Here is a 25,623-nt window from a genome sequence, read left to right on the forward strand (position 1 = left end):
GACTGCAAAGACTCATCTATCCTTTCCTTTTTCTCTCTAGATGTCTAGCAACCCAGTGGTTTTCCAGCTTTGTTTTGTTTTGATTTGTTTTATTTCACCTCCACCACCACCATTCTCCTTTCTATTGTGCATAATAAGTTGAATACAAAAGCATTACTCGAGTTTACCAGCTTAAAACCAGAGCAGGCCAGCACTGTCTAAAAATTTTGATCACTCTCTGGTGGTCAATATTAAGTGAATCATTTGTTTCTGTTTAGATTCCAACAAATAGAATTCAATCTCCATGACACCTTCCTTGCATTCAGCACTGTTAAATAACCTTGCTGTCATTCTCTGCAGTGTTCAAAATCTCTTTTCCTGTAGACTGAACTCCCCTCCTACAACCCACTTAGAGTCACAGCAATGTGGGCAAAAGAAGTTTACATTATGGCGGTGCTTTTTGGCAAGGAACGAGAGCCGGTTCCAATTGAAACAGAGCCTGAAAGAGTCTCGAGGACTCTTAGCCAGGCACCTTTCACAGGCAAGGCAGTCACTTCTGTTAAAGCGAGAAACACATTTTAAAATACTTAAGATAGAGAAAATATAAAGATGCCATTTATTTTTCTGATAGAATCTGTTTTCTGCACAAAGCTGTATGATTTTGGCACTGAAACCAAGCCCAGACACCCATTTATTCTTTCCTTTCAGTCTTTAATTTCTTTGTAAATACTTTTCAGGCGTTCAGATTAATGTATTTATGGTCTGTTTCATTCCAGTTCGTTTAAGTGGTCTATATCTGCCATTGAATCTCATATGGGTTTTATTTTTAGTGTAATATTTAGCTGCATTACTTTGAACAGCTTTAAAAGTATAATGTCTTTGAATGCTCTAGTTAAAGAAAAATTATACCCTCAGAATGATGTCTTAGAAGTTGAACTGTATACTTTGGAAATTATGTTTATATTGTAACTCCCGAAAGCATCACAGGGTGCTTTCGTCTGTATGTCTGTCTTCTACTTTCTGTGCAACAGTGTGTATTTGTATTTCCTCACTACCTTGATACTCTTCAGTCTGAAGGCCCAAGTATGCAAACACATGAATACTGTACCTCACCTGAGCAGTTCCACAGAGCTGAGAGGAGTTACTCCTGTGAGTATAGTTGCTCACAAAAAGTATTTGCAGAAAAAGGCTTTCCTTTAGTAATTGACTGTAGTTGTGAGGACACATGGTTAATAACAGCACCAAGACGCCAGTAAATGGGGTCAGTGTTTATTGAAGATGTGGACACATTTATCTGCAAGCTATTTGACATTAACCTAAATTATTGGTATTATAATTCAGTATATTATTTCTTATGAAAACACACTAGTCCTGTGAAAGAGTAGTTGCCAAAAAATGTGTCGAGTCTTGCTGCTTTATTGTTTATTTGCATTTAGTATACAGTTTGGTTGTTGAAGTGAAGCTAGTTTCATAGAGAGGCAGAAAGCTAGATCAGTCAAAAAAAATCATAAATAAGCTTCATACTGTACATTGAGTTTTGCAACTAGAGTAGTATGTGTGTTCAGATGTAGTATTTTTATGCTTTAGGGTATTTTTGTTTGTTTTAATATGTAAAGGAATAAGCAGATTACTTTGAAATGTTATTGTAGAGCTAATTTCACACATAGTGGGGGAATGTTGTCTGAAAAATCAAAATTAGAAAACATTACATAGGCTGCCTTTGGCTTTATTTTGTTTGTAGCAGGTCCAGCAGGTATCTGTCGATTCCAGATGCTTAAGCCAGGGCCAAGTTTGTGTGGCATCTTGTAACTGAAGAAAGTTTTTTGCAGTGATAAAGTTGCCCATCTGGGCTTTAAGTAAGATTGTTGGCTAAACAAAAGCATAAAGGCAGCAAATTTAGCGGGGCTTTTTTTGTGCATGGACAATTGCATGAAATAGGATTGGGGTTTCAAAGTATTTTAAATCATTTAGCATAATTTACTCTTGTAGCTCCACTGACTACAGTTAAATTAAACCAAGAATTTGACCTTGTAAGTCTACAAATTTCAGTGTCAGGCAGCTCAGGTCTATATAATGATATTTAGGCTTAGTAAATCAGCAAGAATACAATATAAATGGTAATGTGTGATAAAAATCTTAACTCTAGTAACATTATTTCTCTCGAAATTTCTATTCATTACTTTTTTATACAAAAGTTCAGAAGTGCACTTAGTGGCATTGGGATATGTGGAGGAAAGCATGATGCTGGTACAGAAATGTATCAGAAATAAGATTCAGTTCTTACTGCTCCAGACACTCCATGTGTGCCTACCTTACACGTTACAAATCCCACTGAAGTTAACAGAAGACGTGTATAAAGTTAAGCCTGTTTGTAACTCTCACGGGATACTGGTTTCAGAATCTGCAACATAAGTTATGTTCTCAAAAGGCATTATTAAAACTTGTGTTTTCAGGTTTACAGAATACTATGAACAGTGAGGACAGCTTCTGAGACACGTCCAGAGCAACTCTGTTAATTGATATTACATCAGACCAACAGCCATTAGCAAATCAAAATCTGTCTCGGTACCTTTACTTCTCAGTATGATTTTACAAAAAATAACATGAAAAACATTCAGAAAGTTAAAACAGCCTCTAATGCTGTTTGGCTTATTTTTTCTCTTTTTTTCCCCTGTTTTGTAATAAAATACCGTTTGCTCTGGAGGTGTCTAGGATTTGATAATTCAAGGAAAACATGCAAAGCAGTTTCGAGTATTTTTTTTTCATTCACCTTAGGGCATATACTCAGCTGGTGAAAATCAGCATAGTCCTGTTGACTTCTACAGCATTATATCAGCTTATACCAGCGAAAGAGCTGGCACGACGAGTTTCAGCATTTCAAGTCACTTTACCTACATATGCAGTAGGATTTTATTTTGCAAGGTGGAAAGTTACCTACGGTGCAAACTGTACTACCTAGACTGCCATTGATACCTACTCACAGGACATGATTTCACTGTATCACTTCATACTTGAAATTCACGATGTTCTTTTAATCAGGGTACAAACATGAAAAGGTGCGTGTGTTACTGTTTCTTTTAAAGGTGCATCATTTTTTTTTTATTCTGTGTGCTTAATAGTTACTATTCAGTGTTCCTTACGGTCTCTGCATTCAGCATTAAAATCACCTATGTGTGAAACACAGTATCACCTACAGAGGTACAGAAAAATGTAACAGATTTCTTGAATTGTTACTCAGATATGCTCGTTTACCTTTTAGTCATCAATATGACATCAAGGGGCTACAACATGCAAACTGTGGTATGTAAAAGTATTGCACCATTGCTGTACGTGAAATCTTGCAGCCTCTCTCCTCTTCTTGCACAGCTGCCGATTATCATATACGCATTGGAAAAAAGTATGTTTCTGCTGTACAGAATGGCTGGGAAATAGCGCAGACACTTTGGGAACTCCAGAGCTCCCTTTGCAATCTTTCAAACAAAGCCCTTTGATCTAACTGCATGCCTGCTCTGTGTCCCAAATTTCACCCTCTGGGGCTTTCTGCTTTAAGAACACCCTCAGCTGGGGCTACTTTACGTTGACTGCATTGAAGTTCATCAGAGCATGCACCTTACCATGCAACACATTCTTTAGCTTTTACAAGTTTCTAAAGATGGTTGACTGCAAAAATAATCATGTGTCAATACAGCGAAATTAAATTAAGGCACACAGAAGGTTATCAATATTGTATTATATCAGAATTACAGTCCTTTGGAACTGAACGTTTTGCTGCTGGCAGTGCAAGAAAAGCAAAGTTGTGTATTTATTGTTGGGTGCTGAGGGTTCAGTATGAAAATCAATATAATAAAAATTTTCACGGTGTCAAGTTCTTTTTAGTTGCTCCCAAATTATTGGAAAGTAAAAAGGCAAAAAATTAGTTTTGTATTTAAAACTGCTTTCCTGAGGTTTACTTCACTTTTCTAGCTATATTTCTCTTTCATCTAAAAATGTAAAACGAATACAAATGCAGTAAGTATTGTATATTAAATACAGAAAACTAGCAACATTGTTTTCTAGTTTTTATGTTTGCGAGTGTTTTTCTCAACACCCTGGGTATTCTAGAAAATCAACAAACATACACCCAACCAGACACAGAAACGTAAGCACATGCACACCTTTTCCAGCACCTTACCATATACCTTTCGTTTTATAAAAATCTAACCTCTTTTGTCCTGATTTCTCATTTCTGAACTACTTTATTGCTTACCTAGGATGAATTCCATTTAAAAAAATAAAAATCTGAATCATCAATTTTTCTTTCAAAGGCATAACGTTGCAATTGCTATCAACACTATATGGTTCAGCACTAGTTTGTCTTTACTGAAATCTTCTTTGTTTTGGTTTAGGCAAATTGTGCTTTAGTTCAGCCATAATGGCTCTCAGTCATTCATGAAACGCAGTATTTTCCCCAAACGTTACTTGATCCAACTGTTGCACTAACATGCGTGGTATTTGTGTATTCCTGAAGGTTCTGCTGCTTTCATCTTCCTTCTTTTAAGAAGCTGAGCACACTTTATTGATTGATTCATTTTTCTTGATTGGCTATAAATATGACTAGTAACATTTCTGGGTATATAGAAATGGTAAAAGGGCATGTTTTGAGTCAAACACAAAATGATACAACATCAAACTCTAAAACCAGATGCGTACTTTCTGCCTTCACTCCTAACCAACCAAAAAATCCTCATCAAAACAACTCAAATAAAGCTTCAACTTATTGTAAAGATCATTAAGTGCTCTTCAGAGCAGGATACAAGTAGTTTCTACTAACAAGGCCTCCAATGAGCCACCAGACATAGGAATCTAAAAACTATTAGCTCAAGCATCCAAACAGATTTCAGCTTCTGGATGAAAGCTTTAGACAGAAATGACTGCAAAGCTAACCAGACCCCAAAGCCACAAAGGATTTTGTAACCTAGAACCAAAACTTTGCGCTGCCCCTAGAAACTACAAGGAACCCTAAAAGTCTTTTACAAAACATCGTTATATACACTGCAGGTGCCACGCAGCATTAAATAAAAACAGCAGCTACCTTTACATTATGTGACATTCCAAATTAGTCTTTAAGCACATTATAAGATTACGAGCAGCAGTCCAGCCAGGGACAGACACAAAATCAACTGCAGTGAGGCCTGTGGCTGAGCAGACCAGTCAGCGTCGTAAATACCCCTATCAGCCATAGCTAATGCATTGTGAAAAAGGGGAAAAAATCATGGAAATATTTAACAGACTAAATAAGAGCTACCATACAGATCTGGATACTATCTGGTGTTTTATATCTGATAGTGCTCAGGGCAAGATACCACAGAATAAAATCCAACAGTCTGTGGACAATGATGGAACAAATTCTTCAGATGGGAATTTTCTTCCTAGCCCTCACCTGTGAGAAGGTGACTTACCCCCTGCATGAAGTTCATAAAACCCAATTATGGAAAAGAAAATTATATAAAAAAAAAAAAAAAATCCATTAAGCAAAATACTAAGGACCTTGTAGAAATAAGCACAAATGTTACTCTTCTCATTATTCACATAAATGTTGTCATCCTCTTCGCCTCAAAATTATCTAATGACACTAGATGTCACATGCTTATTAGCACCATAGAAACAAATGTTCATTTTAAAAGATTTAAATGCACTGTCTTTGTCTATCATTTGCCTGCCATTTACTGATGCACGGAAAGCAAGATTTACAGTATCTGTATCATTCCTCATTTTACACCCATCAGTTGTGTTGCTTTCCCCCCCCCCCCTCGATAAACAAGGTCATCTTTCAGTCTCCTGTCACACAGAAGTCCCTTCTCTAAGTATTTTCATCCATTTTTAGAAATCTGATTTAGCTGGCTGAATTGTCTGGCTGGACTCCCAAGCCTCCTTCGCAGCCAGGGAAGAAAAGCTAATGGGAGTCTAATTAAAATACTCCGGAGTGCCTAGCAGAGGACTCCCTCCTCCCCACTGCCTGCACAGGGAGTGAGGGACCCAGCACCCCTGGCTTCCTGCAATGGCAAGCCTTTGTATGTCCAGGCACCAGCTCAAAGCCTCGCGGCGCAAAGCATTGGATGAATAAACTCTCCTGGTTCAAATCTGGTCAAAACATTTCTGAAGAGTAATTCTGTCCTGGCAGACTTGACGCAGCTTAGGTATTGCCTACGCTGCTGCAGCTGAGCCAAAGCCCATGGAGACGTGCAGTCCTTCCACCGTGACAGCGCAGGGACGGACAGCCAGCCGTGCTCCCACACGTGGGGGCCACCCTTGTACCGCCAAGGGCTGCAGCTGCGCTGGGGACAGCCTGCACGGGTGCAGCGCAATGGCATTAGTCACCTAAAACTGGATTGCGTGGGTGTACTCCAAAATGACCCAAATCTGAAAACGTGTTCAGGGTGAGGACATCACCATGCTTCACAAAAGGGGTATCGTAATATGTTTAGTAATACTCCTAATCTTATTTTGTATATATTTTAATGCAGTTTGTTTCTTCTGTCTTCAACGTACTTCTCCAGCATCACAGGCAGCTCAGTGAGAACTTCAGCCTGATGTGTTTCCAAAGTAGCCACCCTTGTTTCAGAACATACCAACTATTTTCTGAGGAATTAGTTATCCCTTCCCTTATGCACTATCTTGCAATTTTCAACAGTAAATTTGATCCGCAATTGAGCAAATTTTACTTGCAATTCTGGTGTAGTAACCTTTTTAGTTTTCTTCAAGTTCCTCACAGCCTGCTCTTGGTTTTACTAAATAACTTGGTGTGGTGGGTTGACCCTGGCTGGATGCCAGGTGCCCACCAAAGCCGCTCTATCACTCCCCCTCCTCAACTGGACAGGGGAGAGAAAATATAACGAAAAGCTCATGGGTCGAGATAAGGACAGGGAGATCACTCACCAATTACCGTCACAGGCAAAACAGACTCCACTTGGAGAAAAACTAATTTATTACTAGTCAAATCAGAGTAGGATAATGAGAAATAAAACCAAATCTTAAAAACACCTTCCCCCCACCCCTCCCTTCTTCCTGGGCTCAACTTTGCTCCCGAGTTACTCTACCTCCTCACCCCCAGTGGCACAGGGTGATGGGGAATAGGGGTTGTGGTCAGTTCATCACACATTGTTTCTGCTGCTCCTTCCTCCTCAGGGGGAGGAGTCCTCACACTCATCCCCTGCTCCAGCGTGGGGTCCCTCCCACAGGAGACAGCTCTCCACGAACTTCTCCAATGTGAGTCCTTCCCACAGGCTACAGTTCTTCACAAACTGCTCCAGCGTGGGTCCCCCACGGGGTCACAAGTCCTGCCAGCAAACCTGCTCCATCCTGGGCTCCTCTCTCCACGGGGCCACAGGTCCTGCCAGGAGCCTGCTCCAGCGCAGGCTTCCCACAGGGTCACAGCCTCCTTCGGGCATCCACCTGCTCCAGCGCGGGGTCCTCCACGGGCTGCAGGTGGATATCTGCTCCACCGTGGACCTCCATGGGCTGCAGGGGGACAGCCTGCCTCACCATGGTCTTCACCATGGCTGCAGGGGAATCTCTGCTCTGGCGCCTGGAGCACCTCCTCCCCCTCCTTCTTCACTGGCCTTGGTGTCCGCAGAGTTGTTTCACATATTCTCACTCCTCTCTCCAGCTGCAGTTGCGCAGGTTTTTTTCCCCCTTCTTAAATACGTTATCCCAGAGGTGCTACAACCGTCGCTAATGAGCTCGGCCTTGGCCAGCAGTGGGTCCGTCTTGGAGCCGGCTGGCACTGGCTCTGTCGGACATAGGGGAAGCTTCTAGCAGCTTCTCACAGAAGCCACCCCTGTAGCCCCCCCCGCTACCAAAACCTTGCCACGCAAACCCAATACACTTGGTACCACAAATTCCTGTGGGCTCACCAATTTTTCCAGCTATTCCGAAATACGATGAACACAGCAATGCTATTTAAGAAACAACACTCATTTGTGCTTTGTATGATTAACGTATTAACATGTGATTAATTTTCTTCATTTTTACAAAGCTGTGACTAACATGCAGTAATTTTTAATGGTAACACTTTAAGAAAAGAACATTTTAAATTTGGAGTTAGTACGCCCTGGTAACTCCTGGGTTTCTCTTAGCATTTCCATTAACCTAATGCAATATTAATCATGTCAATATTACAATGTTCTCTATTTTGCAGTGCAGATAGCTAACAAGTGATGAATACGCACTTCTTTTCTTCTTTTTTTCAAATAGAGCCCCATTTGATTGAATTCTATGCCAGGACAGGCTGCTATTTCATAATACTTTAGTCTATGCATCTACTGAAGGAAAAAAGGAAAAGGAAACGCTGTAACTGACCACTGGAGAGATCAAGAGGAGATCAAACCCTCATAACGAAATTCTGTCCTCTCCTGGCATGCCTATTCCAGACGGGCGCCCCGGGCCCTGCGCCCCAGGATACAAGTGCACCTTTACATTTTACTTCTCCCCTCAGTTACCCGCCGCTCCCCCAGCTCCCCCTCACTCAGGCTGGTCCGGCGCCATCTTCCCGCCGGCAGGCCGGGGCGCTGCCGCTGACGGGCGCCTCACCGCCGCCGTCACGACGACGCTCGCCCTGCCGGGGCCGCCGGCGGCTCCGCGCCATTGCCACCACCCCACCCGACGCCCTGCGTTAAAGCTCCCCCGGTTCCATCATCCCTTCCCGCCCTTCCTCTTCCAACCGCTCCGTCCCCGGCGCTTTCCAGCGCTGCCGCCGCCTCCCCTCGCCCCCGGTGGCTGCGAGGCCTCGCCCCTCCGCCGAGGGGCCGGCGGAGCTGAGCGGGGCTGAGGCGGGGCGCTAACGCCCGCCACCCGCCGGCGGCGAGGGGCCGCTCCGGCCGTGGTGGCGCCGCGGCCCCGGCAGGCGGCGCTGCGTGGCCGCCGCCATCGCCGCTCCCCGCAGCTCGGCGGCTGCTCGGGGCCGAGCAGGGCCGAGGCGCCTGCGGCGCGGCTTCCCAGGCGCGGGGAAGGGGCCCTGGGCTGGGCCGAGGCGACGCCGGGCGGCGGCACCGGGTCTCGGCGGCGCCATGGGGAAGCGGGACAACCGGGTGGTGAGTAACGCGGGCAGCCCAGCGGGGAGGCAGCAGCGGCGGCCAGGCCGGCGCGGCGGTAGCCGCTGGCATCCGCCACAGCCGCCGCGGCGGCACCTTCGGGCGGGCCCCGGCGGGGAAGCTGTGGGGAGCTGGGCGCTGCCTCAGCCCGGGCAGCCGCACCGCGGCGGCGGCCTAAGCGGGCCTCGCCGGCCCGCGGCCGTGCTCCGGCCGCCGGGGCGGGGCAGAAGGGGGCCGCCGCCCCACAGCGAGGAAGAAGAGGGCCCCCGTGCCGCTGGGCCTGCGCCGCGGCGGGCGGGCGAGAGGCACTCGAGGGCGGGCTGGTTACGCGGCGTCGGGACTGGGGGGCTGGCCGGCCCTCGGGCCCCGTGCCGCCAGACAACAAAGGCGGGCCCTGCGGAGTCGTCCGGCCGGGGTGGGCGCCCAGGGGGAGCGGGACTCGGGCTGCCGGCTGCCGCAGATCCCGTGTGGGGTGTCCCTCCGTGGGCAGGCACGTGCCCGCGGCTCCCTGGCAGAACCTCTAATTGCCTTGTCAAATCCGGCAGCAGTCGTGACTGACGCCTGCTTTGTGAACTGCTAAGTGAAGATGATTAAGATGCTGGCCTGGCCCTTACAAAAATAAAATGTTCCCAGTGGGAGTTGCAGCATTTGCTGGAGTAGCTCGGATCCTTACTAAGCCGTATTTCCTTAAACTTGGTGTTCAGCTGTACTTGAGCAATTTGAAATTTAGCTTTACGCAGCACTCTGCTAACCTCAGGAGCCAGTGGTCAGAAGGCCAAAAATGCGCTTCTACACACTGGATTGCAGAGCCTAATTTTATACTGCTACCACATTCATCCCTCCTCGTATTTTTCTTTAAACTTTTTTGTACCAGTTAGCCATTCACCTTATGCTCGTGTTTCATTTAGGCCTTGTAAATTTACAGTTAATGAGGTTTAGGATTAAAAACAATCATAAGACCTTTTTTTTTTCCTTCCCCTTTCTTTGTCCCTTTCTAGTATATGCTATGAGTTTGTACTTGGATCCATTCAGGCAAATGTCTTTGCTTGCCTTGGTGGAAAAATATGTAATAGACATGATGGACATATACAAATGGATAGCCAAGTGTCTTTGATTACTTATTGAGGCATCAAAATAATGGAGTCTACTGGGAAAGAGTTGACAGTGTTAGACTGCAAGACCTGGCCTATGCTTGAAATGTATCGCCCTCCTGTAATGTTTTGGGGTGTATTTGGGTGTCTATTTATTCTTAATTTTCTTTTAATAGGACAGTTGGAATGTACCTACCAATGCCAGCAAATCTTCATATTCCTATATAAGGTTCATTATGCCATGATGGCTGCTAATACAGACAAGTTATAATATAGGACCCTTTGCTTCTCTTCTGTGATCATAGAGCTTTCTACCTGTTACTTCTTTCCCATGTCCCTTCTTAAATACACCATCATTTTGACTATTTGGAGATGGAAAATAAATTTGTTTTTTTCACATGTGAAGGATACTTGCAAGGCAGTAACAGTTTGTACTGCTCGCCCAGAGAACCCCAGCTGACTGAAGGTGCCTAATGCTTTTCATGAGCATGAAAGCTCTACAACAAATACCTTTTAATAACTGCTTGAGCAAACTGCCAAAAGAAGAAATGAATGTGCAGACAAGCACTTCCTCTATTGAGAGTGCATTCTGTGCTCTCTCTAGCTAGTGACATGCAGTTTGGCAAAGTAAGTAGTGTAAATACTTCTAAGAAACGTTTATTGGCGAAGTAATTCTTCATAAATAAACCTGTTTGAAATTATAAGAACATGTTTTAAGACGTAAATTTGCTAATCGTGGAATATAGAGCAGTATTCAGTCATTATGTGCCTGCTGCTGGAAAGTTAAAGAAAGCCACTGAACAGAGGAAGCTTCCTAGCTAGTTATCTGGGGTCAATTTGAGGAAGTAGAAAAACAACATTTGACAGTTGTAGCCTCTTCTGCAGGTAGAGAGTTTTGTTGGGGGGCGATGGGGTGTTCATTTCAGGTTTGCTCAGGTAAGAAAAAGTAGCTAATTTTTATTTAAGAGCAGCAAGAAACCTTGTTTTTAGGAATAATAATTATGTAAGAAGCTAGAGGTTTCAGATATAAATTCTTTCCTGGTAACCAAAAAGAGTTGACTCACTTTGCTCACTGGAGTAAGCCAAGTCATGGCTTACATTTCTGTTGTCTTCTCTAGTGGATCTAGTACATTGAAATTGCCTTTGTTTAATGAAAACAGTGTTCAAATACTGCTTTCCTGCATTGCTAAAGGAGCTCCTTTTCCACTCGAAGCTGGATTCAAATGCAAAATTTTTACTCGTTTGTAGATTTGTAATATAATAAAATGCTAGAGTTAATAATGTGAATATGTATCTTCAAGTCCTATAACTACATGAGTGCATACATCCACCTGGCTAAAAAAGAAGGTGCCAAGCTGAGCTTAAAGTAATTTAAATTGGCATACCTCAGCGTTTACTTGCCCATGTTAGCCTTTTTGTGTGAATTAAAGGAACAAAACCGAGCCCCAAGAAATGGCAGAAAATGTCACCCATAGAGTTGCAGAGTCAACTTGAGTCAAAAAATGGTTTACTTGAAAGAGTCCTCTGATTGCTTCAGTGTGGTCCACCTGATGGACCATCAGCCAAATTCAGTGAGGGGAGTGCTTCCCTCTGGCCCGCTGCCCCTTCCCAAGCAGAGCCCGGAGTCCCTCTTCCAGGACTAAATGTAGCCTCAAGGGCCGAAGGCCACCAGCCTGCTCGCAGTCCGGTCCAGAAACTCAGTGTTGCTGTGGCCACTGCTTCTGTGGTGGAGGGAACAGGCGGGGAGGCAGCAGCTGCTGCTTTTGACAGCTTTCACAAATGGTCACTTACTGTGCATGGTGGTTTCTGAATGCTTACTTTATGGCCTGATAAAAAGCAGTGTCAGACATGTGAGAGCTACGCATACGGTCGAATCTTTACTTTGAATCTACAAAATGTTGTACTCTTAAAAAAAATTATCTCAGACTGAGCAACCAAAGCTAGTAATTGTTTTGGCTATTTGATTTTTTTCCTCATCTCCAAACTGTGGATAGTAAGAACAGTGTGTGTTATGTTTTGCAAAAGTAAATTGTGAAGTGTTGGGATGACATAGTGATAAAAGCCCATGAGATAAGGGGGTATATGTACCTCCCTTTCGCATGAGCAAAATATTATTGGCATAAAAAAAACCGAAGAATTGTTTGCTAGATGAGAGTTTTTCCATTAATTGCTGAGGTGGATTATGGATTCTAAGTTTTAAATTAATCTTTTATAATCTATTACATTTTTAGAGTCAATGTGAAGACAATGCATGGGTTTGAGAGATGGAATATCTCCTAACATTGTTTTTTTGGGTTTTTTAATTTGTTTTCCTCCTTAAAATAGCCCTAAGTCACAGAATTTTCATACGTGTATAATTGTAGCAGAGCACCACCGCTTGCTTGTTTTGGTGTTACAGCAAGAAACTTCATGCAGAATTTGTTGAATCTACTATCATCAATTTTGAGCAGAACTTTAAAGGCAAAAGATCAGTTGTCCCAGAGAGTAAGAGTTGAAATTTAATTACATTTTCCATATCCCAAGGAAGAATATTTCAGCAATCATGATACTGTACTGAGTTTGCAAAATCATTGCTCAGGGAGGGGAATTATTGTAAGGAACATGGTCTCTTTGTGGACGAGTTCTTTCTGCCACAGTATAACTGAAATTGAAAGCACTTACCTGAGTCTTTCTTCCAGACCGAATCAATTTAGTTTAGTTAAATATTTTATATTTTTAGAAACAAGTCAGAATTATTTTTCAGTGAGTGAGAAGAAGTTTCTGTGAAGAACAAAAAGGACAGATTTTGGTATCATAGCGCAGCTGATTAATTTTATGTTTCTTCTTGTTGTTTCATATTCAAGGCTTATATGAATCCCATAGCTATGGCCAGAGCACGAGGTCCTGCCCAAAATTCGGGACCAACAATACAAGACTACTTGAACAGGCCAAGACCAACGTGGTAAGTGGCAAAACTTGTCTGCCCTTCTGACCTTTTGAGTAAAAGATTTGTTCCCTCTTACTAAGATGACACTGGTACCTACTTCCTCCCCAGAATACCCAGTAATACATTTTGAAAGATTCCTTGTCTCTGGCCAAGGTGTTCTTTTCCAAATATGTATTCGATCTCCTCTTTTAAAAACAATAATATTTCATTTTGAAATGCATATTTCTCATTTGTCTTTAAATATTTTGGCAACAGTTTCTCAAAGTTGGTCATTTTACCTCTTTCACAGATCCTAATACCTAAGGCCCGCAGATATATTTAATTTTTAAACAAAGTAATCTCTAGAAAAACATTTAGCTGGTATATTCTTAGAACACAGTTTACCCTGCCCAACAAAATCATCACTTTGAGATATTATCAACAACTTACTTTACGTTCAGTCCATTTTGCCTCCTCTCATAAGACATTAGAGAACAATTTACCTAATTGCAAAGTTAGCTTTAGATCTTTCAGAGGGATTTAGCTACCATACTTAAGTTATTAGGGTTAGGTTACCATATGCATAACATCTGAGATGCTTTCATTCTTCTTTCTGTTGGAAGTTCGGCCAAAGTCAAACTTCAAAAAACCCTACAAAAAGTTAGACACTGAAGAAGGTATTTTTAATTGTGAAAATTGTGATCTGTCATCCTTTTTATGTAGGGAAGAAGTGAAAGAGCAACTAGAAAAGAAAAAGAAAGGATCCAGGGCTTTGGCTGAGTTTGAAGAAAAGATGAACGAGGTTGGTAATGTTATTAGTGTGTTAATACTTGACTCTTCTTATCGTATATGCTACTTTTCTTCCATTATCATTAACAGCACCAAGTACCCATAATATTTCACTTCAGTCAAGCTTTTAATGAGTAAATGTTTTGTTTCATGTGTATCAGAAGTTAAGGTGACCACTTAACCAATGAAGAGCTACTCTCGGTTCAGAGAAACGCTATATAAAAAGTTTTGAAAACTGCTGCTGAATAAAACTTGAACTTTTCATAAATGTAAATATAGTTATACAAATGCATATGCTTATATTAATAAATGAAACTCATGCATTTTCTGGTATGATAATCCAAAGTCTGTTGTGCTGATCTTCACTTGTTTAAGGTCACACAATCCAAATATATTGGAAAGAGGTGTATTACTGGAAACAGCCGTCTTTGGCAAGGAATGTACACGTAATAATACAGGAGAAGGCACAAAGAATGGCCTTCAATATACAGATAGGACTATAAAGCGCTTCTTTTTCTCTCGTCCTAAACTGATTACATTCCATGCTGGTTCCCTACTGTAAATGCAGCTGTTCTGATGCTTGTGTTCAGTACCTACCGGAGATCACCACGGTATAAGAAAGTTTCACATATAACTCCTGTTGTATACATAGGAAGAAATTAGTATACAATGAATTTAACTGTTCCTGTTCCTTCTTGGGTTCTGGTATCTTGAGACAAGCTTCAAGTAGTAGTCTTCATCATTGTGTGTGAGGTTCTGGTTGAAGTAGGTTATGCTCCTCCTCTGTTACTGGAAGGGCATAGTACCCATAGTACTCTTGCTATACCTTTTTGCCTAAGAAGTTATACCAGTATTTGGAGAGTCATGGGGTGCCATTCTGAGAGGATCAGTTGTTCTGCACTCTGTTAGTTTTAGCTTGGTGAGTTTGGTTTAGTATTTTATCATATTCCTTTCCAGCTTTTATGTTTGCTGTATTGTAAAATAATTGAAATTGGCATGGATAGAAGATAACAGCCTTTCAGTGTGGCAGAAGGGTAGGAAGGGATGCAGGGAATTGTGAAATGGCCATGAGTTCTTCCTAAAGCTCCTAAGAACAAATCTGTGAACAGTTGAAAAGATTACAAGTCTCTGAATGAGGTGCTCCCTCTCCTATTTTACTGACAGATGATGTGCTTTTTTTGTTTAAAACTTAACACTAGCACAGTCTTAAAATAATTTAAAGAGAACACCTGCCTAATAAAGCACAGGCTGTTGTAAGAGACCCCTCAGGTAGCTCTGGGTAGTTGGTATATCAAAGTACACAACCCGCTGCAATATTGCGTAGATGCCTCCTTGGACCCTGGAAACATTACGCACAGCACTGTATCCTGGCTAATGTGCCATGTCTCTCAGCAGCACTGTTCAGCTAATTCACAGTAGGCTGAGTTGGGGATCTGTGTATCATACTGCATTGCACAGGTATAATCTTACTTAATTCCTGATACTTCTCTCCCTTCAGCACAATATGTGGATTATCGTTGCTTTGCTGATACAATACCAATACAGCTTCATTGTGAGGAAAGGGAGGATCAGAATAATAATAATAAAGCAGGGAGCACGTGATGTGTCTGACACAGGAAGCAGGAATAGCGCAGATTGAAGCTAGCAGTCTTTCAGTCTGATGGGGGTGGGCTGGATGTTTCAGAGCTCTTGAAGGGGGGATTTCAGGTAGACCTAGAGACCTTGTGAGGGATTGAAAATGAGGAATGAGAGGAGACTTTTATCTGTGCAGTGTGCTTGGCCTAACAAAAATAAGAGCATTTCTATGAAGATGTGTATAATAATTTAATCTAATCATTGTTGACACCAGCAAGGGCCAGAACAGACACTAGAGACACCCATACATTGAAGAAGGGCCAGGAGAATTTGTCTTGAAATTTTGTTTCAGGTGATTTTAAAACTAAGACAAAATAGCAATTTTTCTGGTAGGGTGCTCTGCTTTCTAAAGTGCTCTAGCAAGAACACTGTGATATAGAAGCAAAAATACCATAATTGATGACCTTCAAGGTAAATGACAATCTCTTAAATCCAAATAACTTGAACATTAAGGTGTGAACTAACATGGTATTTCGAAGAATATTAATCTTCAGTAAAATCAAATGCATTATAGCCTTGGTTAACATTATATGTTGTTTATTTTCTGTGGGTTTTGTGAAAACTGTAATGTCAGGTAGAAGACAGGATTTTGAAAAAGGTCTCTTAAAAAAAAGCTGTTTGGAAATGACGCTCATGTCACTGTTGCTGTTTGGTTTTGTTGTCAGAATTGGAGGAAAGAACTGGAAAAACACAGGGAGAAATTACTGGGTGGAAATGAGAGTTCCTCCAAAAAGAAAGAGGTAAGTTATTTTCAATGTCATACAGTCTGTGTTTGGAACTGGATTTATCATCGATTCTGCCAATACAGAATGTCATAAATACATTTTAAAAGCCAGCATCAAAGTACATAAACCCAAATGCACGACAGAAGAACATGATGCCAAAGTAACATTTGTTTTATTCTATTTTTAAGAAAAAGAAAAAAGAAAAGAAGAAATCTAATAGGGTGAGCAAAATTTTCAGTTTTCTGAGCTTTTTTGCTTTGGAGTTGTTCCTATTTGTCATTTAAGTTCTCTTCGAGAGACACAGTATAGCTGTAATTTTGAATTTAGCTGCTAAATTAACTTATTTTTATTTGAGAGGGGTGGCATACATTCTGTACAAGGAGAATTTTACTTCTGCTTAAAGGGAGGAAAAGAGCATTAAATAGATAATATTAAATGAAAAATGTTAGAAGTGACTTTTTACAGTTTTATTTAAGAAAATCTGTGTAAGACCAGCTTCCTGGAAATAAAATTCCATTGATAATACTTTGCAAATGAAGAAATTTTGACTATTTGCCAGACAAAATGCTGCATCTCACAAGCTTCACTTTTTGTTGTGTTTGGTCAAGTTGTCTTCATCTTCCTCTTCTTCATCAAGCTCTGATTCTTCCAGCAGTTCATCTGATTCAGAAGATGAGGTAAGAACTAACTTACTAGAATCTAACATGTTTTGTTCATGAGATTTATTTAATACAGATTTTGGTAATATATTTTAGAATACTGTTTGAGGGCTTGGTTTGCATAAAACTATTTAATTTTTATGCATTTGGTACATATAGTAAAGTTGTGAATTTTAGATATCTATCTGTACAAGAATTTCTTTATGAACACTAAATTTTAGGTGGCTGGCTTGTAAACTGGATCCATTTCTGTTTTAACATTGAATTGTATGCTTTTTCAGTAGAATCCCCCATCTAATCATAAAAATGCAAACATACCATTTTTACTTCTTAGCGAAAATCTTTGTTACAGATAATCAGATTCTACAGCTCACATCTAAATAATAAACAGAATCTAGAGAACCTGGATTTTTCACCAGTTTACATTTTTTCAATGCAGAAGAGTTATGAAGGTCCTCTGCTAAAAGAATCAATTGTAGTGTACTTTATTCCTCAAGAGAACATGACAACATGTAGGAATTTGGTGTTCCCTATTCTTTACATTTAATGTAAGTCTTTAATTCTAGTGTGAATAAATTCAGGGTTGTGTTTTTCTTTCTTCCTACAATATTTGTGGATAGGATAAAAAGCAAGGGAAGAAAAGAAGGAAAAAGAAGTATCGCTCCTCACGGAAATCTTCAGCAAGCTCAGCTTCTGAATCTGAGTCAGAGAGCAAGGTAAATATGTGGATGTGTTACCCTTGGCAAGTTTTCTTGATCTCTGTTCTAAAGACAAACATTTCTGACTTTTGCATATCAGTATGGGGTTTTTTAATCTTCCAAATTTAAAGCCATGCATTGTTATTGTAGCTGAGCTGTGCTTGTATCTTCCAGATGCAATCAGGAAATCCACCTCCACTGGCCACAACACCTGGCAGAAATAATTTGATCTTTAGAAAGTGAACATGCTTTCTTCCAGCAATTTTTAGTTATTTTTCTGAATTCAGACATATGCAGCTTTTGTGCTGCTCAAATGTTTAGTTTTAATACTACATTAACACTTAAAAAACCAAAATGTTCTGTGAAATTCTTGCGAATATGCTATTTAATTGAACACCATCTGTGAAAATACAGGTATTGCAGGATATCAGTGGCCAGAATATTGCCTTTCTAAATATCTGTGGACTGAGTAGTTTCCTGTTGGAGAACTGAGCCTTTCCCAAGTGCCTTTTAAATTGAGGATGTTTTTTTCCTTTTCTGAAGGTAGAGCAATGTAGATACACAGGCTTACTAAATGAACAGAAAAGTGGAGAAGATACATGAGGCAATTTGTTCTGTTATGTTAGCATTTTTCTGTGTTACAGTGGATAGTACTTCTTGCCTAAATATTAATAATACAGCGAGTTTTTAAGATTCTGTGTGTAGAGTTTATCACAGGCTTTCACAGGAATACCTAATTCAGTGTGGTATAAATTGTGATGAATCACTGTTTGCATACACCTATGCATTTGTGCTAATGGGAGTTTGAAAACTTTTGTTACATAAAGGTACACAGAGGTACCCTTACTGCTGAAATTGGAAGGTAGAAAACTCCATGGAAATACCTGCTTAACCCCTGCCTGATCAGCGGAGAGGGGCATGGATAGAGAATAAAGACTCCAGACTGTTATATGTTAGACATATGTTATATGTGGTTACAGTAGTGATAGCTGGTATCCTTTCCAGAGGCTCTCTGTGTGTACTGCAAGTACTCTGTTACCTGCTGGTACCACTGCTGGTTCAGGAAATCAGCAGCTGCATCAAAATTATGGCTTTTTCATACTTTTCCTGTTAACTGAAAGGTAGAAGGAACAACTGTGAAGAATGACCTTCGATAGACAGAAAAAGACAATGGGTCAGACTGCTTTTGGGAATAAAGGTCAGACTGTCTTTTTCCTGAAATAATTTTATCGTGGTTTATGTTTTCTTTTCTATTTAGGACAGCACAAAAAAGAAAAGGTCAAAGGAAGATTATGAAAAAGAGAAGGTATTTTTACTCTTGAAATACTTACATCAGAACTGCATTTTACATACATAATGGAGCTCTCTTTTTTTTTTCCTTTTTTAATATTGAATGCCTCAATTTACACCTATGGAAATTTTCTGTCCAAAACTACACAGTCAGAAGGTATTCAGTACCCCCAATTTGAGGTAGACTTTTAGTTGGGTTCAGCTCCTGTTTTAGTAATTGTTAGTGGAAACTGCTGGATCTGTTCTTGTTATGAAGGTAAATGAAAGAAGTATCTAATCTGCTGTAGTAGATCAGCTGCATTCTAGCATTTTGGGTTTTATCTTGAGCAGTCACATTGAGCTAAAAATATGTGTGACGATATTTTAGTGGCATGCCTGGTAGGATACTGGCTCGTTGCTGTAAATTAAGGAACATCAAGCAGAGGATATATTTCTCTAAATGTAGTCATAATTATAGATATTGTACTTATGACAGCTTTGAAAAATTGCAGAGAAAAATGTATTAGCTTAAGAAAAATTACTTTATTCTGTCTTTTCTCTGAGCATGAAAACCCTCTCTCCTTCCTACCACCTCACCATTTTTTACACACATCTAAGGACCTTCTTCCTTCCGTTGTGTTTAATGCAAATAATCCTGTTGACTTAAATTTTAGTTATTTCTACCCTATGTGTAAACTAACAATGCTTTCAGAGTCCACCCTAGTCTTTCTCTCCAATTACCTTTCTTATCACATCGGCTTCTACTACTCCAGTCAACAGTATTGACTTTGATGTACAGATTCTCCATTGCGTAAGGCAAATGTGTTGATTTTTTTTTTCCCTTGCTCCTGCTTCCTTTTCACAGAGTTTCCATTTCCCATCAACTCCTTTTAACTTTTAGTAGCTTTTCTTTGAAGACCATTAGTTTAATGTCAACAATATTTAAAAATATAGCCCCTTACTGTAATGCTACTTTCAAACATCTTCTGAAAGCAAAGGGCATTTGGGGACTAGAGGTCTTCCCCTACCTGAAGATCCCCCGTCTCTCAAATGGGCTGCATCATGTGTACTTTTCATGAGCACTTTTGGGAAGGGATTGAGGTACCTATCATAGACAAGTAGCACAGCTGAGATGTGTGATCCCACCTTGCAAAAAGATGATTAGCAAGAATTTTTTCAGTTTCTGGCCTTAGAAATTGAATGGAAGAAAGTAGCTTCAGTCTTAGGAACACCTTGCCTGGTCCAGGGCAAAGGAGAGGGGGACAGAAAAGTAGCTCATCAGAGCAATCTCATGCAGCATCAAAACTTTAAAAATAAAAAAAAAAAAGATTTTCCTTTAAATATACTGCGATTATATATGAAGCGTTGAAGTGCAGCTGGCAGGGACAGCTTGTCCTGGTTGGACACAAATATAGAGGGAGCTTTTTCTTCTAATTTCATCAAGAAAGCAAGAGTCTGAAGCTGCAGTGTTTGTATGCGCATATTGAGACATCTTCATTTACTCAGTATTTAAAAGTGGTGAAACATTTTATTTTCAAATGCTTACTCCTTCATGTGTTATTTGAGAGGCTATACTGTAGTATCATTCCCCTCACTTTTAGAAGGCTGCTGTATCTTGGTAACAAGAGAAAGGAATATACAGAAAAAGATTATTTCCACTAAAAGCATTTTAACAGCAGGGTAATTTGTTGATGATGAGTAATTAGTTTAATGTCAACAATATTTAAAAATATTTCACATCTTAGAAATAATATTTCAATCTAAGTTTTCAGCAGAAGTTTTACAAAATTTGAAAGGCCTGACTTTACTCACAAATATATTACTTTGTGTAGGAAGGCAAAAATCACCACAGGAAAAGGAAGAAAGCCGATCGTGGTGACGGACCTTTATCATCAGAATCCTTATCAGAATCGGATCAGACAGAGGAGGTCAGTGTGAAACCTCAGTTTCAGATGTTATAATCCTTTTAACTTACTGATTCGTGTGAGTGAACTAACTAGCTTAGATTTAACACATTGTTGAAACTGTTCTGCTCTGTACAGTTGAATTTAAGAGTGCAGCATGCTCAAAGTTGTTTGTATTTTTCTCTTTAATAAAAACTTTTAGTAAGAATTGTTTAGTACAACTCCTATCACCTACAAGTCATTTTGAATTAATTTTCTTGAAAATTTTCAACTTTTTATGGGTATTTTAGAGCTCAATGAAATGAGGCTGATTGGTGTGGTGTCCTTCACAAGATTTCTCTCTGGTGTTTGTAACTAGATTGGCAGATTTCAAGATGGCTGAAATTTTTTGGCTCCCTTTTCCAGTGAATGAAAAAATTTTGGACATAATAATCTTACTCTCACCCTTGTGTATATCTACTTTGAGGATTTGTATTCTTGTAGGATTACAAAATTTGGGAAGGTTTCAGTGTGTTGCATTTTTTCATTAAGAATTTTTGCCACATTATTAGCTTAGTAATTTTACCTTTATATCTCTGCTGTTTCTTGTTCTGCTGTGTATTAGAAGCAGAGTGTGTTCCCAAATCGGATGTTTATGGGATAATGCATATTCTAGAATATAACACAGATAACCAGTGTTTCTTCATGGGTTATTGTTCAGTATGTTCTACCGCTGTTGTGCCATCATTCATTTATATGCAACAAAAGCTCAAACTTCTATTTAAAACGGCATTTCCAAAGCTGCTCTCCCATTACATTTCATTTAATTTTTTTTAGGTGCAAGCGAAAAAGAAGAAAAACAATGAGGAAAAAGAGAAAACAGCAAGTATCCTTCTTAGTCATACTGTAGTTTTAGGTTATAAATACTCTGTACTTGGTTAATTTCCAATGTCACATTTTTCAGTAATACAGATGTTTTATAGCAAAAGTCTACTGTCACATGAATCTAAATTTACAATCTCTCTACCTGCTGAAGTCACTTTTTCAATTGTTGAATTAAAGGAAGAATTTGTCACTATTTTACCTATATAGATATATGTGATTTGAGATTTATGTAAGTTTAACACTTACTGTAGCATGTGTTTTACTCTGTATCAACTTACTAGAACTACTAATATTGATATAGTATCGGGTAGGGTAGCAGTTTGCCACACAGACGTCAGTGCTGTTCCTTTGTTAGTGTTTATAATTCTTCCTCGGTAAGCCCCCTCTACCAGATCATGAAAAGGGCCTTAGGACATAATCGCTGCAACATCTACACTAATATAATTCTTCCCCCAACCAAATAAAAAGCTGTCAGCAACCTGTTACTTTTCTCAATTTTGTTGATTTGTTTCTGTTGGTAAAAGTGAGAAGAAGGTTCAGTAGTGATTTATATAGAACTCAGATTCATGACGTGTACCTGAGGCTCCTTAATTAGGAGTATAGTGTTTTTGTGATCCTAAATGCCGACTCGAGATGTCTGTACATCTTTCTATCTCCGCTGTCAGCAGTAGTGTTCCCAATTAGACATCTCAGTTGTCTAGATGAGTTAGGGCAAAGGGGAGGTTTACATTAGTAAACCTCAAAATACAAGCATAGGAGTATTAGTGATACTCAATACACATTTTCTATGGCACTTTTTTTTTTTCATAATCATATAGGCTGTTTGCCATAAAATTTCTAGTGACTGATTGTGGTTTTTTTCTTAGAAGAATTATCGGTGTAAGTAAAATGTATAAAACAAAGCTTTTATACCAAAATTGTTTTGTTTACATAATGTCACACGTATTCAAGAATTCCAGTTGAAATTCTGCTTGCAAAAAGACAAGATTGTATCTCTCAGCTTCTGTATTACAGTGATCGGGATAATACCTTCAGGACTGAATCCAGTAGGGTTAGTTGAGTGTATGCATATTTACAATTGAGATCATAATTATTTTATTTTAAATGAGGTGCAAGTGCTGAAGATTCTAGCCAAGTGTAGTTGAACTATTTAATTTTGCACAGTAAATATAAGCATTTACTTTAACATCTGTACACATCCTAGTTATTCCCACATATATAAGATGTCACTGGTTGTCAAAGCACTTCCTTATTACTTTCTCAGAAATCTCTAAAGCACTGAAAATCATTTAAAAGATTAGCAAATTTAATAGTGACAGTGATGAGAGGTGTGAAATAGCCAGACCATGATGGAGATAAATTGAAGACTGCTCATAATAGCGTAAATTACTGGGTAAAATATGAATTTTCTTTTTGTGATTTCTCAATAGGCTTTTATAGAAATCTCTTTTGAAATGTCTTTGTAAAGGTACCCTTTCTGTGTTCTCATTTTGCATTAGCAGAATTTAATAGATGGCAATTTTATTATACAATAACTTCCATTTAATTTTTTTTTTTTTTTTAGGATAAAACAAAAAAGAGAAAGAAGCACAAGAAACATGGTAAAAAGAAGAAAAAGAAGATTGCTGGTTCAAATTCAGATTCAGAATAATATTTAAAAAAACCCAAGACTATCAACAGAAGTGCAATGACTAAAGGAAACTTAAACTGTGAAATGACAGCAAACTTTACCAAACTGCATGAGTTTTCCTGTGTTTTAGAACTATTCCTAATCTTTCAGTAGCCAGCCAGATGCAGCTGTGCTGGGAAAGACCATTGTTATTGCCTGCTGCTTAATACATGAGGTACAACTTTTATAAAATTCCATTAAGCAGTGTTAGATGTTTGAAACAATATGAGATGGTAGTCCAGCTGAGGTGTAAAATATTGGAAAATAAGAGTTAAACTTTTTAGATAGTAAAAGTAGTCTTTTAAAGCATTAGTAATACTCTTTTATTTGTAAATCAGGACAAATAAAATCCCAAGTTCATCCTGCAGGTTAATATTACACACAAACTATTACAAGCTGGTGTCTGCTAATGGCATTTACAAAATGGGTAATTAATGATAACATTTTAAATGCTGCCTTTGTAGAAATGTTTATCATCTGCCCCATTACCATCTTTATGCTTATGAGAAGGGGAATGCTACCATTTTGGCTAACTGAATAGGGTGCCTTTGCCTTTGATTCTTGCAAATCTCTGCTATTTTTAATCCATGCAGCATCTCTGATTCTAGGGAAGCAAGAACTATTGTCAGCAGACTTTTTCTGAATAAGCAGTTCTGGGCTTCTAAGCATGTGCTTCTGCATTAAGCAAGAGCAATGACATTTTGCAGTATAACTGACATTCAAAACCTGAAGATTTTACCTCTGCTTCTTTGAAATAGCGATAGATCTTTGCTAGTAAATATGCGTATTTCATTTAATGTAATTTTGGTTTAGTTGAACACTTCTTGCAAACACTGGTAGCTTTCTTTGCATTATCTTTAGAATTGTTTTGCATGATTTGTACCATTTTTAAATTAACAAAAGGCAGGTAATCGTTTGTTGTAACCAGTTCTATGAATTACGTTCCACATGCAGAGTTTCATGTATGTATTTAGTTATTCTTATAGTTAAGTTCATTGCTGTGTTTAAGTGCACACTTGCTGAAGATATTTAGCATGTAAAAAGCAGGGTTTTGATACCTTAACAGCTTCATATTGAAGCTGATTTTACTCTAAGCAAGTTCAGTGGCAGACCTGTTATGTGATGTGTCGTGTTAGATAAAAAAAACTACTGCCAGAATCTCATTAAAGATACTGTTTAAACAGTTTGTATTTATATTTTTGTACTTGAGGGCTACAGAATGTTGACCTAAATCATAAAGCCGTTTTACTTTAAATTAGTTGCTTTAGAAATTGAAAAAAGCTTTTATAAATTAAATGTGCACACAAGAAAACACAAGCAACCATTTGATTTTAGTTGTTACATGAAATTCTCATTATATCTTCCATTGAAGTACCCATTGCTGGGGGTCCTGTTAGCCTTTAACAACTGCCCATCCATCCCAAGTGGTCAACTATAGATTGTACTCTTGATCCACCCCTTTTTTCATTGCTAACTTAGAACGTACCTCTGTTGCGTACAGGTGTTTCAAATATTGTATTGCCAAGAATTTCAAGACCTTTAAGATCTTGATTATTAGTCTGCAAACCATAACTAAAAACGGGGGGAGAAAGATGATTTTGTATTGCCATTCTACAGGGAGATTGACTTCAAGTTCTTGAGAAAATACAACTATTGAGTTGCAGCAATGTCCCTCTAAACCATAGTAAGAATATTTTGATCAAATATTTTATACTGTTGGGCTTGATGTTACTGATTCTAGACACTGTTTTGTCAGTGAGGTTAAAATAAAGGCAAGATGCAGTGAACAGTAGGGATTTGGTTTGGGGTTTGTGTTTGGTTTTGTTGGGGTTGTTTTCTTTTTACGCTGTGGTGTTGCGGTTTTGGTAGAAGAACTTGTAATGAACCATAGCATAAATGGTCTGTCCTGTGTGATACCTTATTTGACTTTTACACAACTACCTGCAACAGAAAGAAATAAAAATGGAAATGAGCCCCAGTCTTCCAAATACATAAGCCAGTATGTCATTTTAATTGTCTGAATGTAACTATTTGTTTTGGTCAGCTGTGGGTTTCAAATGCTGCTGTCATGCTTTGGAAGTGGTGTAGCTGCTTAAGGGGCTTATGGGCTTTGTCAGTTCACAGCAAAGCTGCTTTAATACTGACAGTGAAATGTTTCCATTTCCAATATGTTAACAAATACGTTGCGACTCCTCTTGCATCCTCTTTTTCCTGGAGTAAAGTCTGGTCACAACCCTTCAGCTTTCCCAGTTTGTACACGCTGAGTATGTGAGAAGGTGGTGTGGGTTTCAGGTGGCACCGGGCAGCCTACAGGCACGTTCCACGTTTGAGCAGTGGGACAAAGTAGAAAATGAGCAATGTGGGAATA

General features: G+C 39.5%; 1 protein-coding gene across 2 annotated transcripts; it reads left to right on the top strand.

Annotated features, from left to right (window-relative positions):
• Positions 1–8,988: 8,988 nt before the first annotated feature.
• FAM133B (family with sequence similarity 133 member B) lies at positions 8,989–25,229 on the top strand. 2 transcript variants are annotated; one of them, XM_050892328.1, is made up of 11 exons: positions 8,989–9,047; positions 12,982–13,079; positions 13,767–13,845; positions 16,133–16,207; positions 16,381–16,413; positions 16,801–16,869; positions 17,472–17,567; positions 18,808–18,855; positions 20,651–20,746; positions 21,539–21,583; positions 23,151–25,229. In XM_050892328.1, exons 1-11 carry the CDS (start codon positions 9,024–9,026, stop codon positions 23,235–23,237), a joined length of 750 nt encoding a protein of 249 aa, XP_050748285.1. In that variant the 5' UTR covers positions 8,989–9,023; the 3' UTR covers positions 23,238–25,229. The 2 variants fall into 2 exon arrangements, with proteins under 2 accessions (XP_050748285.1, XP_050748286.1); XM_050892329.1 differs by lacking the exon at positions 23,151–25,229 and adding an exon at positions 22,851–23,070 and having other exon boundaries at positions 21,539–21,587.
• Positions 25,230–25,623: the final 394 nt, after the last annotated feature.

This window comes from Gymnogyps californianus, chromosome 2 (assembly GCF_018139145.2).
Source record: "Gymnogyps californianus isolate 813 chromosome 2, ASM1813914v2, whole genome shotgun sequence".
Taxonomy (NCBI): Eukaryota; Metazoa; Chordata; class Aves; order Accipitriformes; family Cathartidae; genus Gymnogyps; species Gymnogyps californianus.